Source organism: Rhyacophila brunnea, unplaced genomic scaffold, assembly GCF_057557595.1.
Source record: "Rhyacophila brunnea isolate RB1 unplaced genomic scaffold, BYU_Rbru_1.0 scaffold_12, whole genome shotgun sequence".
Taxonomy (NCBI): domain Eukaryota; kingdom Metazoa; phylum Arthropoda; class Insecta; order Trichoptera; family Rhyacophilidae; genus Rhyacophila; species Rhyacophila brunnea.
Window position 1 is genome coordinate 15357944 of NW_028232774.1, and position 18858 is coordinate 15376801.

The 18858-nt window shown below is 32.8% G+C and overlaps 2 protein-coding genes across 2 annotated transcripts in view; both read right to left on the bottom strand.

Moving 5' to 3' along the window:
• The window catches only part of MCTS1 (malignant T-cell-amplified sequence 1 homolog), a 59309-nt gene extending 42078 nt beyond the window's left edge, over positions 1-17231 (bottom strand). The window contains exon 1 of the mRNA XM_085960846.1: positions 17120-17231. Within this exon, the coding sequence (XP_085816972.1) occupies positions 17120-17130 (11 nt within the window). The 5' untranslated portion in view covers positions 17131-17231. The remainder of the gene's footprint in view (positions 1-17119) is intronic.
• AdipoR (adiponectin receptor) lies at positions 9458-17054 on the bottom strand. The gene has a single exon (XM_085960809.1). The coding sequence runs from the start codon at positions 16478-16480 to the stop codon at positions 15317-15319; it is 1164 nt and encodes a 387-aa protein (XP_085816935.1). The 5' UTR covers positions 16481-17054; the 3' UTR covers positions 9458-15316.
• Positions 17232-18858: the final 1627 nt, after the last annotated feature.

Below are 18858 nucleotides of genomic sequence, written 5' to 3' on the forward strand. Positions count from 1 at the left end.
AAATAGTATTGGTGTACAACATTGTATAAAAACAAAAAGAGATACTTACTCCAATAGTGACTAAGATAATATTGCCAGTGGAATAAGTAATGTAATCTCTAGTTTTTATTTTACTAAAATGGTATATAGGTACATACTGATAACATTTATACTCTTTGGTTATAATTTATAATATTATGTTTGCTAATATAATATTATATTATATTATAGGATTGAAGAATTGAGTAATGTAACTTTTTTTACCCATCGAACATTATGTAACGTTTTGCTATTTTTCCATAACTCTTGAAATGCTTTAAACTTAACCCATAAGCTTGCAATTTGAGATTTTTTTTTGATAATTTACAATTTCAACTGTATTAATTAATAAATATGTATCTGAAAACATTAAAAAGATTTTTTTTAAATTCAAAGATAAACTTACTATTGTTAAAAAATGTGAATTCGTTGCAGGGTCACATTCCTTGAAATCCTTTTTTTTATATCAAATCGAGCTTAAATATTGGAACCATACCTAAATAAGCTTTCATATCTAATATATAAAAATTAATATTTGTGTGTTTGTTTGTTCGTATTTAATGCGCAGCCATACCGTTCATCCGATTGCGATAAAACTTTGTAAACTTATTGCTTGCACTTGCGGGAAAAGTATAGGCTATACTAATATATAAAAATGAATGTCTGTCTGTGTGTCTGTCCCGTATGCGTTCCTATACCATTCATCCGATTGCAATGAAATTTTGGTAAGTGGTTGTATGCACACCCATGAAGGTTTTTGAATTAGAAAAATCATCATCTTCTTCTTCTTCTTCTTCTTCATTCTATTTTCTTTTATTCGTATGGTTCCTATACCATTCATCCGATTGCAATGAAATTTTGGTAAGTGGTTGTATGTACGCCCATGAAGGTTTCTGAATTAGAAAAATCATCATCTTCTTCTTCATTCTATTTTCTTTTATTCGTATGGTTCCTATACCGTTCATCCGATTGCGATGAAACCTTCGTCAGTTGTTGTGTTAAAACCCGCAAAGGTTTCTGAAATAGTACAACCATCTTCTTCTTCTTCTTCATTTTATCTTCTTTTATTCGTATGGTCCCTATACCATTCATCCGATTGCAATAAAACCTTCGCCAGTTGTTGTGGTAACACCCGCAATGGTTTTTGAATTAGTACAACCATCTTCTTCTTCTTCTTTTTCTTCTATTATATATTCTTCTATTTGTATGCGTTCCTATTCCATTCATCCGATTGCAATAAAATTTTCGTCAATAATTGTGCCAACACCCGCGAAGGTTTCTGAATTAGTACAACCATCTTCTCCTTCTTCATTCTATCTTCTTTTATTCGTATGGTCCCTATACCATTCATCCGATTGCGATGAAACCTTCGTCAGTTATTGTGGTAACACCCGCAATGGTTTTTGAATTAGTACAAGTATCTTCTTCTTCTTCCTTGGTTCCTATACCATTCATCCGATTGCAATGAAATTTTGGTAAGTGGTTGTATGCAGATCCATGAAGGTTTCTGAATTAGAAAAATCATCATTTTCTTCTTTTTCTTCATTCTATCTTCTTCTATTCGTATGCGTTCTTATACCATTCATCCAATTGCGATGAAAATTTGACCAGTTGTTGTGCGCAAGCCCGCGAAGGTTTCTGAATTAGTACAACCATCTTCTTCTATTCGTATGCGTTCCTATACCATTCATCCGATTGCAATGAAACTTTGGTGAGTTGTCGTGCGCACGCCTGCGAAGGTTTCTGAATTAGTAAAACTATCATCTTCTTCTTCTATTCGAATGCGTACCTACACCATTCATCCGATTGCAATGAAACTTTGGTGAGTTGTCGTGCGCATGCCCACGAAGATTTCTGAATTAGAAAATCATCTTCTTCTTCTATTCTTATGCGTTCCTATACCATTCATCCGATTGCAATGACATTTTGATCAAGTGTTGTGCCCTTGCCCGCAAAGGTTTCTGAATTAGTAAAATCATCTTTTTCTTCTTCTATTTGTATGCGTTCTTATGCCATTCATCCGATTGTGATGAAATTTTGACCAGTTGTTGTACGCACGCCCGCAAAGGTTTTTGAATTAGTACAACCATCTTCTTCTTCTTCTATTTGTATGCGTTCCTATACCATTAATCCGATTGCAATGAAACTTTGGTGAGTTGTCATGCGCATGCCAACGAAGATTTATGAATTAGAAAATCATCTTCTTCTACTATTCGTATGCGTTCCTATACCATTCATCCGATTGCGATGAAACTTTTGTCAGTTGTTGTGCGCACACCTGCGAAGGTTTTTAAATTATTATTATATAAAATACAAAGTTTGTTGTTTGTTTGTTCCATCCAATTTTGATTTTTTTTTTACTACAAACTACTACTAACATTAATAACGTTTTCATATTTTGGATTCGATTTTAATTTAGTGTTATTATGTTTGACCTTTACTCCTATTAGAATTATTTTCATATTGCCATATTGTATTACACAGATATTTTAATATTAAAAAATAATTACCTCTTATTATTTTTCAAATATCTAAGATAAATATAACCACGAAGCGACCCTGTGCGAAGCCGGGTACTTCAGCTAGTAAGTATATAAAAAAGGATTTCAAGTTATACACATTTATATTTTTTATAAAAATCGATGTTTTTTAAAATAAATATAAAAAATATTAAAACTATGAATTAGTCAAAAATCTAAACGTTAAAAAATTGAAAACTTAATAAACTAAATTTTAATAAGAAATATGACCATAAAATATAATGTAATAATAAGATGTGACCCTGCATCGAATTCACATTTTTTTTACAATAATTGTAAGCCTATCTTTGAATTAAAAAAAAATCTTTTGAATGTTTTCAGATACATATTTATTAATTCAGTTGAAATTGTAAATTATCAAAAAAAAATCTCAAATTGCAAGTTCTCTGTTGGCTTATAGGATCCCATCATTAAGGGTGACACTTTTCCTAGGGACGTCTCTGTAAAATAATATATAGCACTCGATTTCAATAATATAATATTATCGGTATAACTTTTGATCAAACAATTACTGTTTCATATATAATTTAAACAAATCTCAATATCAGAATTAGCACATACGATACAGATGTCATTTATTTTATACACTGTACCCATTTCAACACAAAAATGTATGTTAATAAAGTTGGCTTATTGATTCACCTGGTGTTAATGTGATGGTGATAAACCACACTAATTTATGCTGGTTTGAAACATTTTTCATTATTATTTTATATTTAAATGGGTGACGATGGTAATAGTTTAACTTTATCTCGGGATCCCGGTTGATTTCTTTATCGCGAAATCCTGGGATTAAAAATTATAAAATCACGGGATTTTAACTTTCATAATAATATTCCTCATCTAAAGAAACGTGATTTGAAGATCGATTGAACAATATTTAAATTGACATTTTCACGGAATTGCGGGATTAGCAGACACACACACAACTATAAAACTTATACATGTCTACATCATTGTTCAAAATAATAAAGACCTAAATACCGAATGCTAAATTGCGCATATTTTTGTCAAATATCCAGTCTGAGATTTATCGGAACTCTGAGAAAAACAATAATAGCCATTTCATAAATATTTCACTTTCTCTGAGGGCTTGTTTACACGCGGTAAGTCCTAATCATTAGTACTCGCTAATACCGACAAGTGGTAACAGGTCGAATGCAAATTCGGCCTGTTTATAAGTGGCGATATTAGTGCGAGTAGTGATTACTGATTAGCACTAAACCCGTGTAAACAAGCCTTTTACCATTAAAAGACACCTCCATAACGAAACTTGTATAATTCAATTTGGCAAGGATAACAGCGTTATTGCCCCTCCTAGACAATCCCAGAGCATACTTCTTCAATAAATACACATTTTATTAGAATTTAAAATATTAAAAAAATAATGAAAAATATCTTGAAGAAGAGACAACATAGCAGTCCTAGATTTAGAGACCTTTGAACCAATGCAACGCAGGACCAAGAGGAATGGAATCATCAGAGAGAGCCCTTCACCCAGCATCCATCTAGTTCTAGTGCAGAGGGGGGCAAACGTGGGCATGTGGCCCGCCGGGTATTTTTTTGCGGCCCGCCATCATTAATTGTTGTACTTCTTATTACGAATAACTTTTTTATATTTTTTTTAACAAATATTTACAATAGATTAAAATTTGAAGAATTTGTTGTTTCGTAAATGTATTATCTCAGTACGTCTTCCTTGCGTCTCGTCTCATACTATGTAACCACTATTTTCTACGTTGAACATCGTGACACATTTAAATACTTTTAACTCCGCGTTGCAAGGGAAAAAAATATATGCCCATGATATGGTAAAAAGTTTGAATGGATTTCAATTAAAACTCAAGTTATTCCTTCGACAAATATCGAATGATAAAGTGGACCACTTTCCAAGTTGCTGAATATACCAGAACATAAATTTGAAGAATATGGTAAAATTTTTAAAGCTCTGAATGACGATTTTTCACAAAGATTTGGTGACTTCCGTAAAATTGAGACAAGTTTAGCAATAGTACGCGATCCATTTTCAATAGATATTGATAGTGTACCAACAGAGCTACAACTTGAAATTATTGATCTGCAGTGTGACACTGATTTAAGAGAATCGTATCGTCGTGAAGAAATCTCCAAATTTTACAATGCCCTTAATTCAGACAAATTCGACCAACTTAAAGATTATGCAAGAAAAATGTTCGTTATTTTTGGATCAACCTATATAATATGTGAACAAACATTTTCTATCATGAACCTCAATAAAAATTCTTTACGATCAAATATCTCCGATGCCCATTTACAAACAGTTTTGAGAATATCAACTACAAAATTAACACCTGAATTTAAAAAAATGTACAAAAGTTTCATTTTTCTCATTAATTTTTGTTGTAGTATTTATTTTTCGTGATAATAAATATTGTATATCTAAAAAGTGTATTTTACTTGCGGCCCGCCCGCTCATTTTGAATTTTTGAATTTGGCCCTACATCCAAAAAGTTTGCCCCCCCCCCTGTTCTAGTGGATTGATTGAGGCCAATGATGATGTGTATATATTTAAGAAATTAATAATTATATTATCTTATTTGCCATTCTTAGTTAAAATTGATAAAAAAAATATTTATATTTTTCTATTGGGGGGCACAGTAATTAATTGGTGCTGTAAGTCGGACCCCAACTGCTGGTCCTTCCGGATTTCTGTCAGGGATTAAATTATCCAGTATATATTAAATCCCGAACGATGTATAAAGGGCCCACAACTAACTTTTTATTTTTTATTGAAACATTATTCTTGATTAGAATAGAAGAATAATAATTATTGATATTCTTGGCTGATGTCTATAACTTTCTGAAAAAAGAGTACACTTATTTGTCAGATATTGTATGGAATGGTGAATCCAATAGATTTTATATCAATTGCTTTGGCTATACTGTGTCAGATAAGCTCTATTTACAAGAATTCACACTCCAAAAATATCATCGATATTTTTTTGTAAAACCTGTCAAATGCCAAAATCTTGCCAAGTACTAAATATAATGTATTCCCAAATTATTATGGGAAGGCCGATTGCATACCTATAATATCGTTATTTTTTTTATGTTGGCCAACATTTTTTTTAAATAGGTACCTACCTATTTTTTCCGTTCAACTCTATGTTGACGTGAACGATGTCAAATTAGTATTGGTATGCCCGCCTGTCCAATTGACATTAGAGCAAACAATTATTATTCTTTCAATATTTTTGAAACGGTAATACTCATTTACAACACGGCATTCGGATATTATATTATTTATATGTGGAATAGTTCAGTAGGTACTGGTCATTGGACTTGGCGGGTCGTTTTTTTCTGTATGCACGATTTGATAATAATAACTGTAATAATAAATAATTGCAGACTCAATTTGCTAAGATAAAACTGAGACAGATTCTTCTAATAATTAATGTTTTAGTCCCAGGGACGGCACTCGGACGGTGCGAACAAACCGGGCGCCATCTCGGAGGGCGCCAAAATCAACATGAATTTAAACATTCAAAATCTGATTCATTAATAAATTTACCAGTGTTAATGCAAGAAAGACGCCTGCCTGCCTATCCGAAGTTGTTGAAAACCTACTTCTATAGAGATGGATCCTAAATGTATGAAATTGAAGCAAAAATGGACCAGATATGAAATTAGCTACAAGTGACTTCGCATTGCAGGTTCAATTGCAAATAACTTCACACTACTGCTATGACATTTATGTGCCAATTTGCAGGGTGTATAAAAAGACGATCTGTCACGATTAATAGATAAGCGGCAGTATTGCCAAGTTAAACAATTTTATAAAATTTGTGTAAAACTGCTGATAACTGCACTCGTGTAAGTAATCACAATTAATATAAAAAATGGCCGCCATATTGCGTGAATAAGACAATCGGCATGGCAACTGAGCGATGTTCATATTTGTGGAGTTTACCAACTCAACCATGCTTCACGCGCCTGCTAAATAATTTCCAATTTCAACAAAAATAACGTATAAGGCTCCTTCTATTTATAGTCCAAATTCTTTGTCCCTATCTAATGGTAGGTAAGTAATCTTTTTCAATAAAAAAAAACTACATACCTACAAACCATTTTTTTTTTAACCAAAATTAGTCATCTCACCGAAGATCTCGCAACACTTGCTAATTGGACGTCTCTTTGATTCCAGTATTACAAATCATAATAAGTATAGGTATACCACAATGGACCATAACAGTGGGTCTAAAGCGGAAAAATATATATAGATATACCATCACAAATCGTCCGGTGTTCGAATTTTAAACTAAGCTCATCACAGTATAAAAAGTATTGAATGATAAGTAAAATGTTACACAACTTATACTGGTGGATTAGCAGAGCGGTCGTCTATAAAGACCAGTGGCGAAGGGTGACTTTTGGAAAGAGGTAGGCTGTGGAGTAACCAAGCTTGTCAGATATATTTACGGGAAATAAGAAGATAATCCTATATTACTACTGATGAATAGGTACACTAATCGATAAAATTTCAAAATCTCAATTAGTTTGATATAATTAGTTTATAAATAAGCAATTAGATTGAATTATGTATTTTCCTATAAACGTAACATACGCTCAAAATATATTATCTATCATCTTTGAAAATATCCGTTGTTGTGTATAATATGTTCCATAACAATTTATAATTTAACCCGTAAAACTCAAAAAAAAAAAAACATTTTAAAATACTTATATATTTAAAAGACAGACTTAGGTATAAATAACTGATAAATAAAAATCGCGAGATAAATTATTTAATATTTTTAACAACAATCAATATTTATATGTGATTGAATCACATAGAAATTATTTTTTAAATCATCTTATTAATTATTTTGAATAAATGTGCGGATGTAAGCGCTAACTAAACAGCCTATGATTTCGGAATAAAAAGCTAGACAGAGACTGGCGTCAGTGGCGTCACGTGACTAAAAACCCATACAAACCACATCTTAAATTCCCATCGAATATTTCATAACATAGTTGAATCCATGCGGCAGTAGTTATGGTTATAAACCTTACTAATTTATAAAATAAAGCTATGTACTTCTGAATTTTGACAATAGACGTCTATCAATTATCTTGGATTTTTCAGTGTATTTATTTTTTTTAATTTAAATTACTTGCTGGAAGATCTATTTTTCTTAGTAGGTAGGTAGGCTTTAAATAATCGCCTACTATGGAGCATTCGCCACTGATAAAGACGTGGGATTGATCCAGCACCCTGTCAAAAAATACATGTTATTTTTTCAATGTGTCTTTGTTCCATAGGAAGGACCCGATGAATGGGGGAGAATTGTGCAAATGGCTGAGATCCGTTCCACGTAAAAATCTGCTGATCTCTGCGGAGGCATATAGATAATAATATGCTCCGCTTATACATAATAAATGGTAGTAATAACCTTAATCATGTATTTATTTAAAAAAAATTGTGTTACGATTTATCAATTCAGCTTTAATTTGTAATGTCAATGATTAGTCTATGTCCTGCGATAATTATAGGTAGGTATGTCAAACCAGGTGAGGTTACGCAAACATCGAAATAATGACCTGTACGCCCCATAAAAACCCAGCGTCACTCGGACCAGTGGTGACTTTTTCGGTTAATTTGGAGATTGGGGGCTACAATCCTATCAAATTTCAGCTCCTTGACCTCGGATGACCACTATATCGATACGTTTGTGTTAACTCCAACTAGCCTAATCCTGTACGTGTACATCCTGTAATTTGCACACTGTTGCACATAGGTACCTGTCATGAATGAACCAGCTCCAACGATACCGAAATGAATTCATTTTCAAAATTGATAAAGAGTATACGCTATTCTACCAGTTTTGTTTTTATGTTATCTACCAAGAGACCTGACAAAGTACACTTCCGACAACATAAAAAATATAAAAAGATAAATTTGATGTTAGTATTGTATTTTTCATACAGTGTTACGTTTTTTAGAATCTTCCCATATGGGCCATTTATGATGCTGTATCATGTAATCCCAACGGAAAGCAAAAGGAAAAAAATACATAAAAGCACGATCACAATAATTCTCAGAGGAGAATCTAATCTACGAATACGTTTGATTTCCCTGTGAGGATGCAGCGCATGTATAAATCTGAATAAGTAATCAAAATGTATAAAATGAATAATGAAAGTACGTACCTATCCATATTACATAAAAAATGAATTAAGTTATTGTTGATTGTAAGCAGGCCAATCGCATTAATTTATTGTATAAGTGTTAACGCCTGAATAAATATTATAATGCTGTATTTCATTAATTATGTTCAAGCAAAGAATAATTTTTCACAATATAACTCATAATATAAGACACGGATTACTATAACGTATATATAACCATAATGCCGGGTCCACACTGGCAACATGTCGCGCGACAACCTCGTTAAATTTTACGATAAGTATGATGATTATCGTAAAATTTAACGAGGTTGTCGCGCGACATGTTGCCACTGTGGACCCGGCATTATAATTACTGATTCGTGTGACCAAGTACATTTTTACGGCATAACTAACATATTCAACAAAATGTCATATTTACGAAAGGATGACACCATGATTTAAGGATGTCAAAAAAACTATCGATACAATAGATATTTCGTGATTTTTTATCTTGATACGAGTATCAATACTTATTTTCGATATTTTTGTCTCCCTACCATGATTTTAATGAGCAATTGATATAAGATAATTGAGCAATTGACGTCGACTATAAAAATCCAAACACCAGTGACATTATTATTGTGTATGACAGCTTGCATTATTTTCATACATTATTATTAGGTATGAGAAGCATAGTAAAAAAAATATAGTTTTAACGACGAAATTGGTGATTTCAAAATAAAAACACATGCTTATTTTCGACCATCTTTATTTTGCAATATCACAATGTATTGTAATTACGTTTTTTTTTTACATTTTTCATTATTTTAATCAAACATCAATAAAACTATTTTTCTTTTTTATTATAAAACAGTGTCTAAAATATTATAATAATTAGAATATGTACTTTGTAAAATATTCCACGCGTGTCAGTTATTTTAATTCAATATAGTAGGTAGGTACCTAATAGGTAGTCATAATAATTCTTGGGTAGTTATAATGTGTCGCCTAAATTTTGGCGATCACTGATCAGTCAAATAAATACCTCGAATGAAACTGACATGTCACAAAAACATGACGATGGGTCACAAGAATAGTCAATCTGAAGGGAAAAAAACGAGATGACACAATGTCATACAAACAGTTAAAGCTAAATGATTTTTTATCTGTGTGCAAAATGTCATATCATAATAATGTGGCACAAAAAGTTAAAATTAAAGCATGTTCTTCATGGTGACACGATGTCACATAGTGCTGGGCTGTCACAAAAATGGTCGAAACTGAATTCAGGGAGAGATTTTACATATTGTGGACATTACGAATTATATAAGACGTCAATCGATAAGTCACACAAATAATTGAAACTCAACAATAGCAGATATTGAGGTGGATATTATAATGTCGCAAAAATGATGACATTATGTCACACGAATGGCATATTATATTGTAAACATTGTGTAGCTGGGAGTCATCATTAGAGACCGGATTATAAGCATTTGCATATTTAGCCCATTCTCACCGGTTATTGCATATTTTACCTAAAATCTAGTGGTAACATAGCACCCAAATTCAAATACTGACCAGTTACCTCAGTGGATGTGGAATGGTCCTTTTCCACTTACATAATATAAACATATGTTGAGTGATCGAAGACACAATCTTACTACCGAACATTTGGAACAATAGGTACCCGATTGTTAACGTTTACAAGAGTAACAAAATGTTAAATAATTGATTAATGATCAATAATTATCGTCGATACTTACTAATTAAACGCGATTTTAAATTTTATTTTTTTTATTATTTAATGTTGCATATTTTGACACTTTTCATGCATATTTTAAGCATTTTTCATGCATACTTCAAGCTTTTTATGTTGCATATAATCCGATCTCTAGTCATCATCAATTTTGAGGAAAAATTGTAAGTATATTATTTTCTTCTCCAACTGAAACACATCTTGCAGTAGGTGATACATCTGTAATTATTGTATTATGTACCTTGAAAATTGGAAAGTGTCGCTAAAAATATTCTACAGTTTGAATAATATCAAAGACATATTTAATGCATGTATTATTAAAAATCTACCATAAACCCTCACGTTTATGGGTTTCACTGCGCTTTATTTGTGTTACTGATCCAAAACAATATATACAATATTAATTAATATATTACACTATAACTAATTATAAATTGACTAAAATACTTTAAAACAATCAAACAATAGTGCTGCGTAATTAAACAAACAAATAAGTAAGTAAAACATTGTTGACAGAGAAGACTATCGAATTTTTTAATTGAAAATTGGAATAACGATGGAGCAATGTTCAGGTTACTCAATATCTTGAACTATTTTAGACTGACCTATCCTTATCAACAAAATATGTATAAACTAAATGACTTTTAATCAAGGAATATTATAAATTTTACAAATTATTTTGAAGATTGTTATGTTAGCTATTCAATAAAAAAAAAAAAAAAATGTATTGTTGGATAGTTTTAGCTTTTTAATAATCTTGATATTAGTTAAGCCTCAATTACATTGAGCTTCTCTACGAGCTGTTTATCGGCGAATTTAAAAGCGGGCGATTCAGCTACTGCGATGTGATGATTACACGCAAAACTTTCCATTCGCTGAGAAGCCACAAGCCAGCGACTATTTTGACGGAACGTAGTTCGTTTTTTTACCGGGAGGTTGGTACTGCGCTCTACTGCGCAGACGCAGTAGGCCCACACGCCGGCGTGTAGCGTGTAAAGTTGACCGGCTTTCAACTTTTGTAGAGCGTTTACAACCTGCTTATTAGCTTATTCGATGGTTACACTGGGCGACTTTACAGGCAGATTGTAAATTCGCCAATAAACAGCTCGTAAAGAAGCTCAATGTAATTGAGGCTTTACTTATATGTGAGAAAAACAATTTTGGAAAGTATAATAAAAGACAGAAATAATATTTAATCCTTATATTGTAAAATTATAATGAAATGACAAATAAAACAATTCTATTCTCTTCACAAATCTCCGCCCCGACATTCTGTAAGTACAAAATATAGATAAACATTGTCTCTACTTAAAATAAATCAGGTATGTATGCATTGATTTTATATAGTGATATAATAAAATTCTTAATCTGTTTTATATTTTTTCTACAAAGAAAAAACGCTAAAATTTCGTTGACTGTAACATTGTCATAATTTGTTTTTTTTTTTTTAATTATGAAACAGTGACATCTATTATAGTGATAAAACGTTCAATTGTGAGGACAGAAAAAAGGAGATGTACATCTGCACCATAAACACAAATGATTTTCTTTTACCTACATTCATTCATTGAAGACTCATTTTTTTTATGCTAGAAATATTGGCAAAAAGAAATTTGTTTTGAAATATCAACAATTCAATTTACTTGCCTCAAATAGTAATATGTACATAAACATTAGAATGTGGTATTATTCAGTTATCTTATCAGCTTCATTGTTATTTTTTGCTAAAAAACCATGAAATTTTAGTATAATCATACTCTCTTTGCTGCATGCAATTGTCTCAAACAAAATTATTGCGTTTAACAAAATAATCAACAAAACAATCGCTTGTGAGGAGAAACTATGAGAAACCATCTAATAGAATATTAATTCACATTATAATAACAAAGGACTATAAGTAAATGACCATTTAATTTATAACATTATAATCATGTTTATACAAAGAAATTATTATTTTTGAAACACAAGCAATATAATTTTGCTATATTGCCAGGAGAAAAAATATAAGAAATTAAACAATCACTTTTTTCTAGTACTTATAATATAGCCGAGACGTTGTGCATAGTAAATCAATTAATATTGTTAAATCTTTAATGAATACTGCATAAATCTATGATGATCTTATCGTTTTAAGCTATACAATTTTAATGGGCAAGTTATATATAAAAAATAGAGGAATCTATTCATCCAATGATAATTATGTAGGTAGAATATCAAGTGAAATGTGAATTTAATTCTTACTAAGCTACGTTCATAATAATTATTGTATAAGAGCATATTATTATACCACAACTTTAAAACTGAAAAATATATAGGTATGCCATCTTTGGTTTCTTCATGAGATGCGAAACAAAAAAATGAAAAATAGATAGGACAAGAGGTGTACACATATCTGGAATAATTGAGAATTAGGTACTATTTTAATTTTAAAACTAGCCATAAATATTTACTACTGAATCAACTTATAATAGAGAAATAGTTTAATAACAATAAATTAGAATAAAAGCTAAGATTCAGCCCAGTGAACGGGAATAATTATTTTCAGTTTCTACTGGAGCTTTAACGCGCAAATTATAATCGACATGTCGACCACAACCATTTTATATGTCATCCGACTCAATCAAGCCAATGTTAATACTGTTTTAAGGAGTATCCATGATGCAACAAGACCTATGACTCGTTTTTGTAAAAAGTTCAAATGAGTACTTCGGTAGAAACACTGATGTAATTAATTTTATACTATAAAAGAACTACTTACTTACTTATTTATTTAAAAAAGGGATACTCCATGTTTTCTCTTAAACCAATTATTTTGTTATTATCAATTTGGAATAGTTTGAGTATTATTGTAATTTGAATTTAAAAAGCATTCTTAGACAAAATTTTGGCAAAACATAAAATTATAACAATTTATTATTTAAAATGTCTTCTAATCGTTATATTATTACTTACAGACATTTTCAACTTTTCAATATTAAACTTAGTATTATAACTGCCTTATTGTAATAAATACAAGAAGGATTTAAAAATCAGCAAAATCAGCTGACGATCACTTGGTTTCCAGGTTAGCCCTATTCTGTTAAAATTAATTATAAGAACTAAAATAAGAGACAATTCAATATACTGACCCCGACATTAGATACGTATTTAATTAAATTTTGATACAGTGTCTTTTCTATGGAAGATGTTTAGATAGCGAGTAAGTAGCATATTCAATATTGATGTTAATGTTAATGAAGGTATATGTTTTTAAGTTTAGTGAACCCAAATGACTTAATATTTGAGGAATACTAAGCTACAAATTAAATGTATAGATTACAAAGTCGATAGGCAAACAAAAAAAAGACTCAGTAATTTTATATACACAATGTATAAGGAAATGATCTTATGATAATAAATTAAAGTTCGATCTAAGGACAGAGGACAACTCAAAAAGGGCAAAGGAAAATGATGATTCTTTCAATAATAATTAAATTAGATGAAACTGGCCGCATTCTTTTAACAAAGTGCGGCTGAAATTTTCTTTTTAATTAATATATTAGTTATTCCTATATTCTATCTATACAGATGTGTTTTAACCTTTATTTTGGTCAAAAAGGTTAGTGCGACTTTACAATGCTACTTAAAACAAAGAAAAGCAAGACACTGCACTATTAGAAATGAATAATACCTATTTACACTGCACAATAAGCAAGTAATTATTGTGCAAACATGTATAACATCATCTGTTGGATTATTCTACAAATACCTTGTCTTTTCGTGAAATAAGTTCTTTCCATTTAGAATCATTTCATTTATTCGAGAGATTAATTTATGTTCGGTTGGTAGAAGTGATGCAAGTTTATTTACAAGGTTGCCCTTACTAAGTTAATGGTCAGAAGCGTAAAAAGGATATTATCCTTTAGTACATACCTATGATTGCATTAATTTCTGTCAAGATTCTATGCAAGCAAATAAGTACTATCATTTAATTAATTGAAGTAATACAAAACATGCAGTATTTAATCCACATAATTTTAACAATGATCAATAACTCTTTCGTCACATTTACACATCACAATTACCAGATCTTTAGTAAAATAATGTGGATTAGGTATATTGTTTTATTTTAATTAATATAATGTCTTCCCAATCATAAAAAAACAGATTCATTTCTGTACAGTATATTGAATTTGACAGCGTTTCAGTAATGCTTCGATGAGGTTACAAGTTAATGCAAGTGCCAGACTAAGAATACGTGCTTTGGAAGCCATGACATTGTTATTGTAGTGAAAGAGTGTGGCAGCATACGATAATAAAATCACGGTATAAAACTCTCAATGACCACAGGTATTCCTTTTAGAACTAAATGGAGAGATCACCCATGGTATCCAAATAACAATATAAATATAAAAATACATATCTATTATTCCTAACAACATGTCATCCCAATGAAATTTTATTACTTTTTAGTCACTCCCAAAACCCTGGCGACGCATAAAAAGACAGTATTTAAAATACAATATGGAAGATTAAAAAAATATTCCATCCATTGAGAGGACATCCACGGACGAACCAAAGAACGCCCTCAAATAAATTAGCATACTTTGTTCCCTTCGTATCGCCTAATCCGCAAATGATATATTTTCATTATGTCACATAATTTTATTTATATCTGAAACACGGTCCATTCCATTATTGACATTATCCAATAATATACAAAGATACTTTCACAAAATATGGGTAGGTACGTATCAAACAATTAGTGTGCATCTATGTACTAACTTACTGGGAACGCATTCAGTCGGCGAAAACATAGTCTTTCAAAGTTACAATCGTACATTAATTAAATAGAATTTATTTACAGACTCAGCTAAAACACTATAACCGAAGATGAATGTTCACATTCTCCCACTGTCACTCTGTACGACGCCATTTCACTTATTCCATGATAATGCACAAACGCCGCTGCCAGCACTAACACATGGAAAATCTGATGAGACTGAAACCAGATGTCGCACTTCCCCGGGAAATATCTTTCCGGAACCCGTAATGCGTACACTACGGCTCCCAGAATGTACAGCAAGCCCATGAGGACCAGCCAGCCCAGAGAGGTCTTGCTCACTTGGCTGAACCATCCTTCCATTATTCCGTAGTGGACGGCCGGAACTACTCCTGATAATCCGAAGCCCATAAAGACTCCAGCTCTTAAAGGCCGCAGACGAGGCTCAGAGAATTTATCCCACAGTGAGACGACAATCGAAGACAGCCCCAGAATCACGACCACCGACAGATAAATGAGTTTCGGTTGATAGTGACAGTAGAAACTGTAATATAGCCAGGGAACAAAGGAGCCCATTATTAATAAGGCGATGCCGCAATAATCAAGCTTTGAAAACAGTTTCCCAACCATTTCGGAGTGGCAGCAAAGAGTGTGATACGCAAACGAGAATCCTAGACAGACTATGGCTCCGATAAAGAAGGCTCCGAATATCATCTTTTCTTGAATGTGTATTTCTATGGACGGGCGAGAGATGAAGTACACTGCTACACCAATGAAAGCGACACAGCCTAGAAGATGAGTCCAAATGTTGCCTGTTTCCGTGTGTATCCTGAAGATGCTCCTGAAGCACGCTCCAAAAGACGGCAGTGGAGGACGGTGACCTTTGTGCAGGAAGTCGTTGTCTTGCAGCCACCTCGGTAAGTTGCGGAAGTGACAGACTTTCCATGAGGCCTCCCACACTTTCCTGACGAATTCTTCGGCCTGCTCCGCTGCGTTGTGAGCGAGCGCCCCCAGATCAATTTCGTCTGAAAGGACCCCCGCTTTCAAAACCTCTCGCATCTCCTCGTCCAACAGATGTTGGTCTTCGGGTGTCGAGGGCAAAGGGCATCCTGCGCCTTCCTCTTCTGCCAATTCATCGTCCAAGAGATCTTCGAGTCGCGAGTTTAGACTGGCCGTGTCGGGTTCCCACGTTTGACGTCTCCTCAGGCCGTCCACTTCGAGAGCAGAGTCCATGTCGGAGCTTTCTTCCCACATCGTTGCGAAATCAGCTGCTCCGCGAAACAATGGCGGAAACTACGCGACAATACACCGTTATTGGAAATTAGCGAAGTATCAGCCGTAAACGCGATCGCGGAAAGGACGACTGACGCTCCGCTAGCTCTATTTTCGATTAATTAATGCGGCCGAGTTGATGCAACGCATTTATATTTACGACACTAGTAAATTACGTCACAAAACAGAACATGACGGACGTTCACTTTTGTCAGAGATGCACCGATCGAATTGCAACGCTCAGCGCTAAAGCTGTTCACGTACTAGAAGGATGAAAATTGTGCAAGAATCTAATTTAGATCTTATTTGCGGTGATAAACGTATTTGATAGCCGTAAAAAGCCAAGAAAACGGAGGGGAACAATAGTGCACACTTTCCCCTCCGAGCGAATATTCTTTATCTTTATCGACTACGTTGATTTCCATTGGCCAAACGCAATGAATGTACTCAGGCGACCAATCGCGTCACACAAAAGCGAAAATCGACCGACGTGAAGTAAGTACACAAAAATATTAACCTCAAAATCGGCAGCCAATATCATTTTTCAGTTGTTTACGTCTACACCCAAGGTACATTTCATAACACAAATAGAACGGAAAAGTATAAATAAAATTTACTTACTTTTTAAACATATTGATTCAAAGTGACGAAGAAGATCCCCACTAGAATTACTGCATAAAATCAACAGACTGGGCTCACTTGTCAAGTTTAGTTTCACGGAATACTTCAAATCACATCAATACGATTTATCATGTAGGTATAGTTGGAATGTCAGACCATGTCAATTTTAATATTCTGAATTATCTACGGCATAATTCATGTTTGTTAATTTTTACAGATAGATTCAAAAGAAAGTTATTCCAAATTTCTTCAAAAATACGCTAGATAAAATGAATAATTTTAAATCATAAAAAGATCTTTTTATCGCGCAATCCCCTAGCGGAGATCGGCTATCATCGGGCATCCCTGCCTTATCATGTTATCATACCCGGAACAGTTCAATGGAGCTGCACTGGTACCAATCACGTAGGTTCTAGCGACGCTTACCGTTGATCTTTCTTTCTACCTATGACATGTTGGGGAATGTTGTATTTTTGTCATTTCCCAATGTGGCCGAGGTACAGTAGATTTCTGGTTTTGATACTACGCAGAACCTTTTGGTCCCTTCCCATTCGATTGAGAACTTGAACATTAATTTTCACCTAGTCAGTCCGAGGAATTTTGAGGATGCGTCTATACAGCCACATCTCGAAATCCTTAACTCTCCGTGACATAGGCATTAAACCTTAGTGTTTATACATCCATACTACGAAAAGAATTATTGATAATATTAACTAATTAAGAGAACATAATATAACGACGAACCATACCCAATCTCAGACCTAAGTGAAGGCAAAAAGATTAAGGTCTCGTTTGCTAATGTGTCTCATTTTGAAAAAGGCACTCTTGCAAACTCAATTAAATTCTAGTGTTTTATCGCATTTGTATAAATCTAAATAATTAATATTAAATCGTTGAAACCAAAATATGGACCTCCTCATATAAGTGGCCACCTACAAAAAAATATATACCTAATATGTCTATGATTTTGATAAATACCTACGTACAGACCTACAAACTTATCTGGAGAATGGCCAAAAATGGAACTACAAACTATCATAAGACGCCATATTGAAAAACGTCATCCGAATCTCAGATTTTGCCTGTTACGAGTCGTGATTGGGTAGTTTTCAACAGTGGCTCTCCCATCTCATTCTCCAGATAAGTATGTAGATCTATAGAATTTATATCGATTATAGATTTACATTAATATTTTTTATATTACTCTAGAATAAAAATAATATACCTATTGTGAAAGAGATTGAACGGTGCACCATGTATGTATATACTGCTTTAACGCGTACCTACTATAAAAATATTTATTTTCCGTCCAATCTCTTTGATAAAATATTATTTTTGTGTAGATTTAATTGCGTACTATAGTCACTACAATAAATATTATCCACTCTCGATAAAAAAATATATGCATTTCACGCTAACTTCATGTTACATGTCTGTAAAATAATATTTCAAATCTCTGATTTCCAATTCAAATGAACAAAATTGGTTGGAATTCCAGGTTTCATGACGAAAGCCAAACCAATCTTGAAAACGGAATCCATAGACTTATAGCGCCTGTACACATGCATGGATTTACTGGCAGCAATAATGCGTATTTTAAACTATCGTGACAATAACTGTTTGCACGTAAAAGTGCTGACCGTCTCTCCAATCTCATTCTTCAAGAGTAAGCGTGATGCGATGTTGTCATTTTATGGTACTATTTGACAGGTAGTGAAAATCGGTTAACCTTAAAACGA

Coding starts and splice junctions, on each gene's coding strand:
- AdipoR (XM_085960809.1), bottom strand. CDS start 16,480: ATGTGGGAAGAAAGCTCCGACATGGACTCTGCTCTCGAAGTGGACGGC.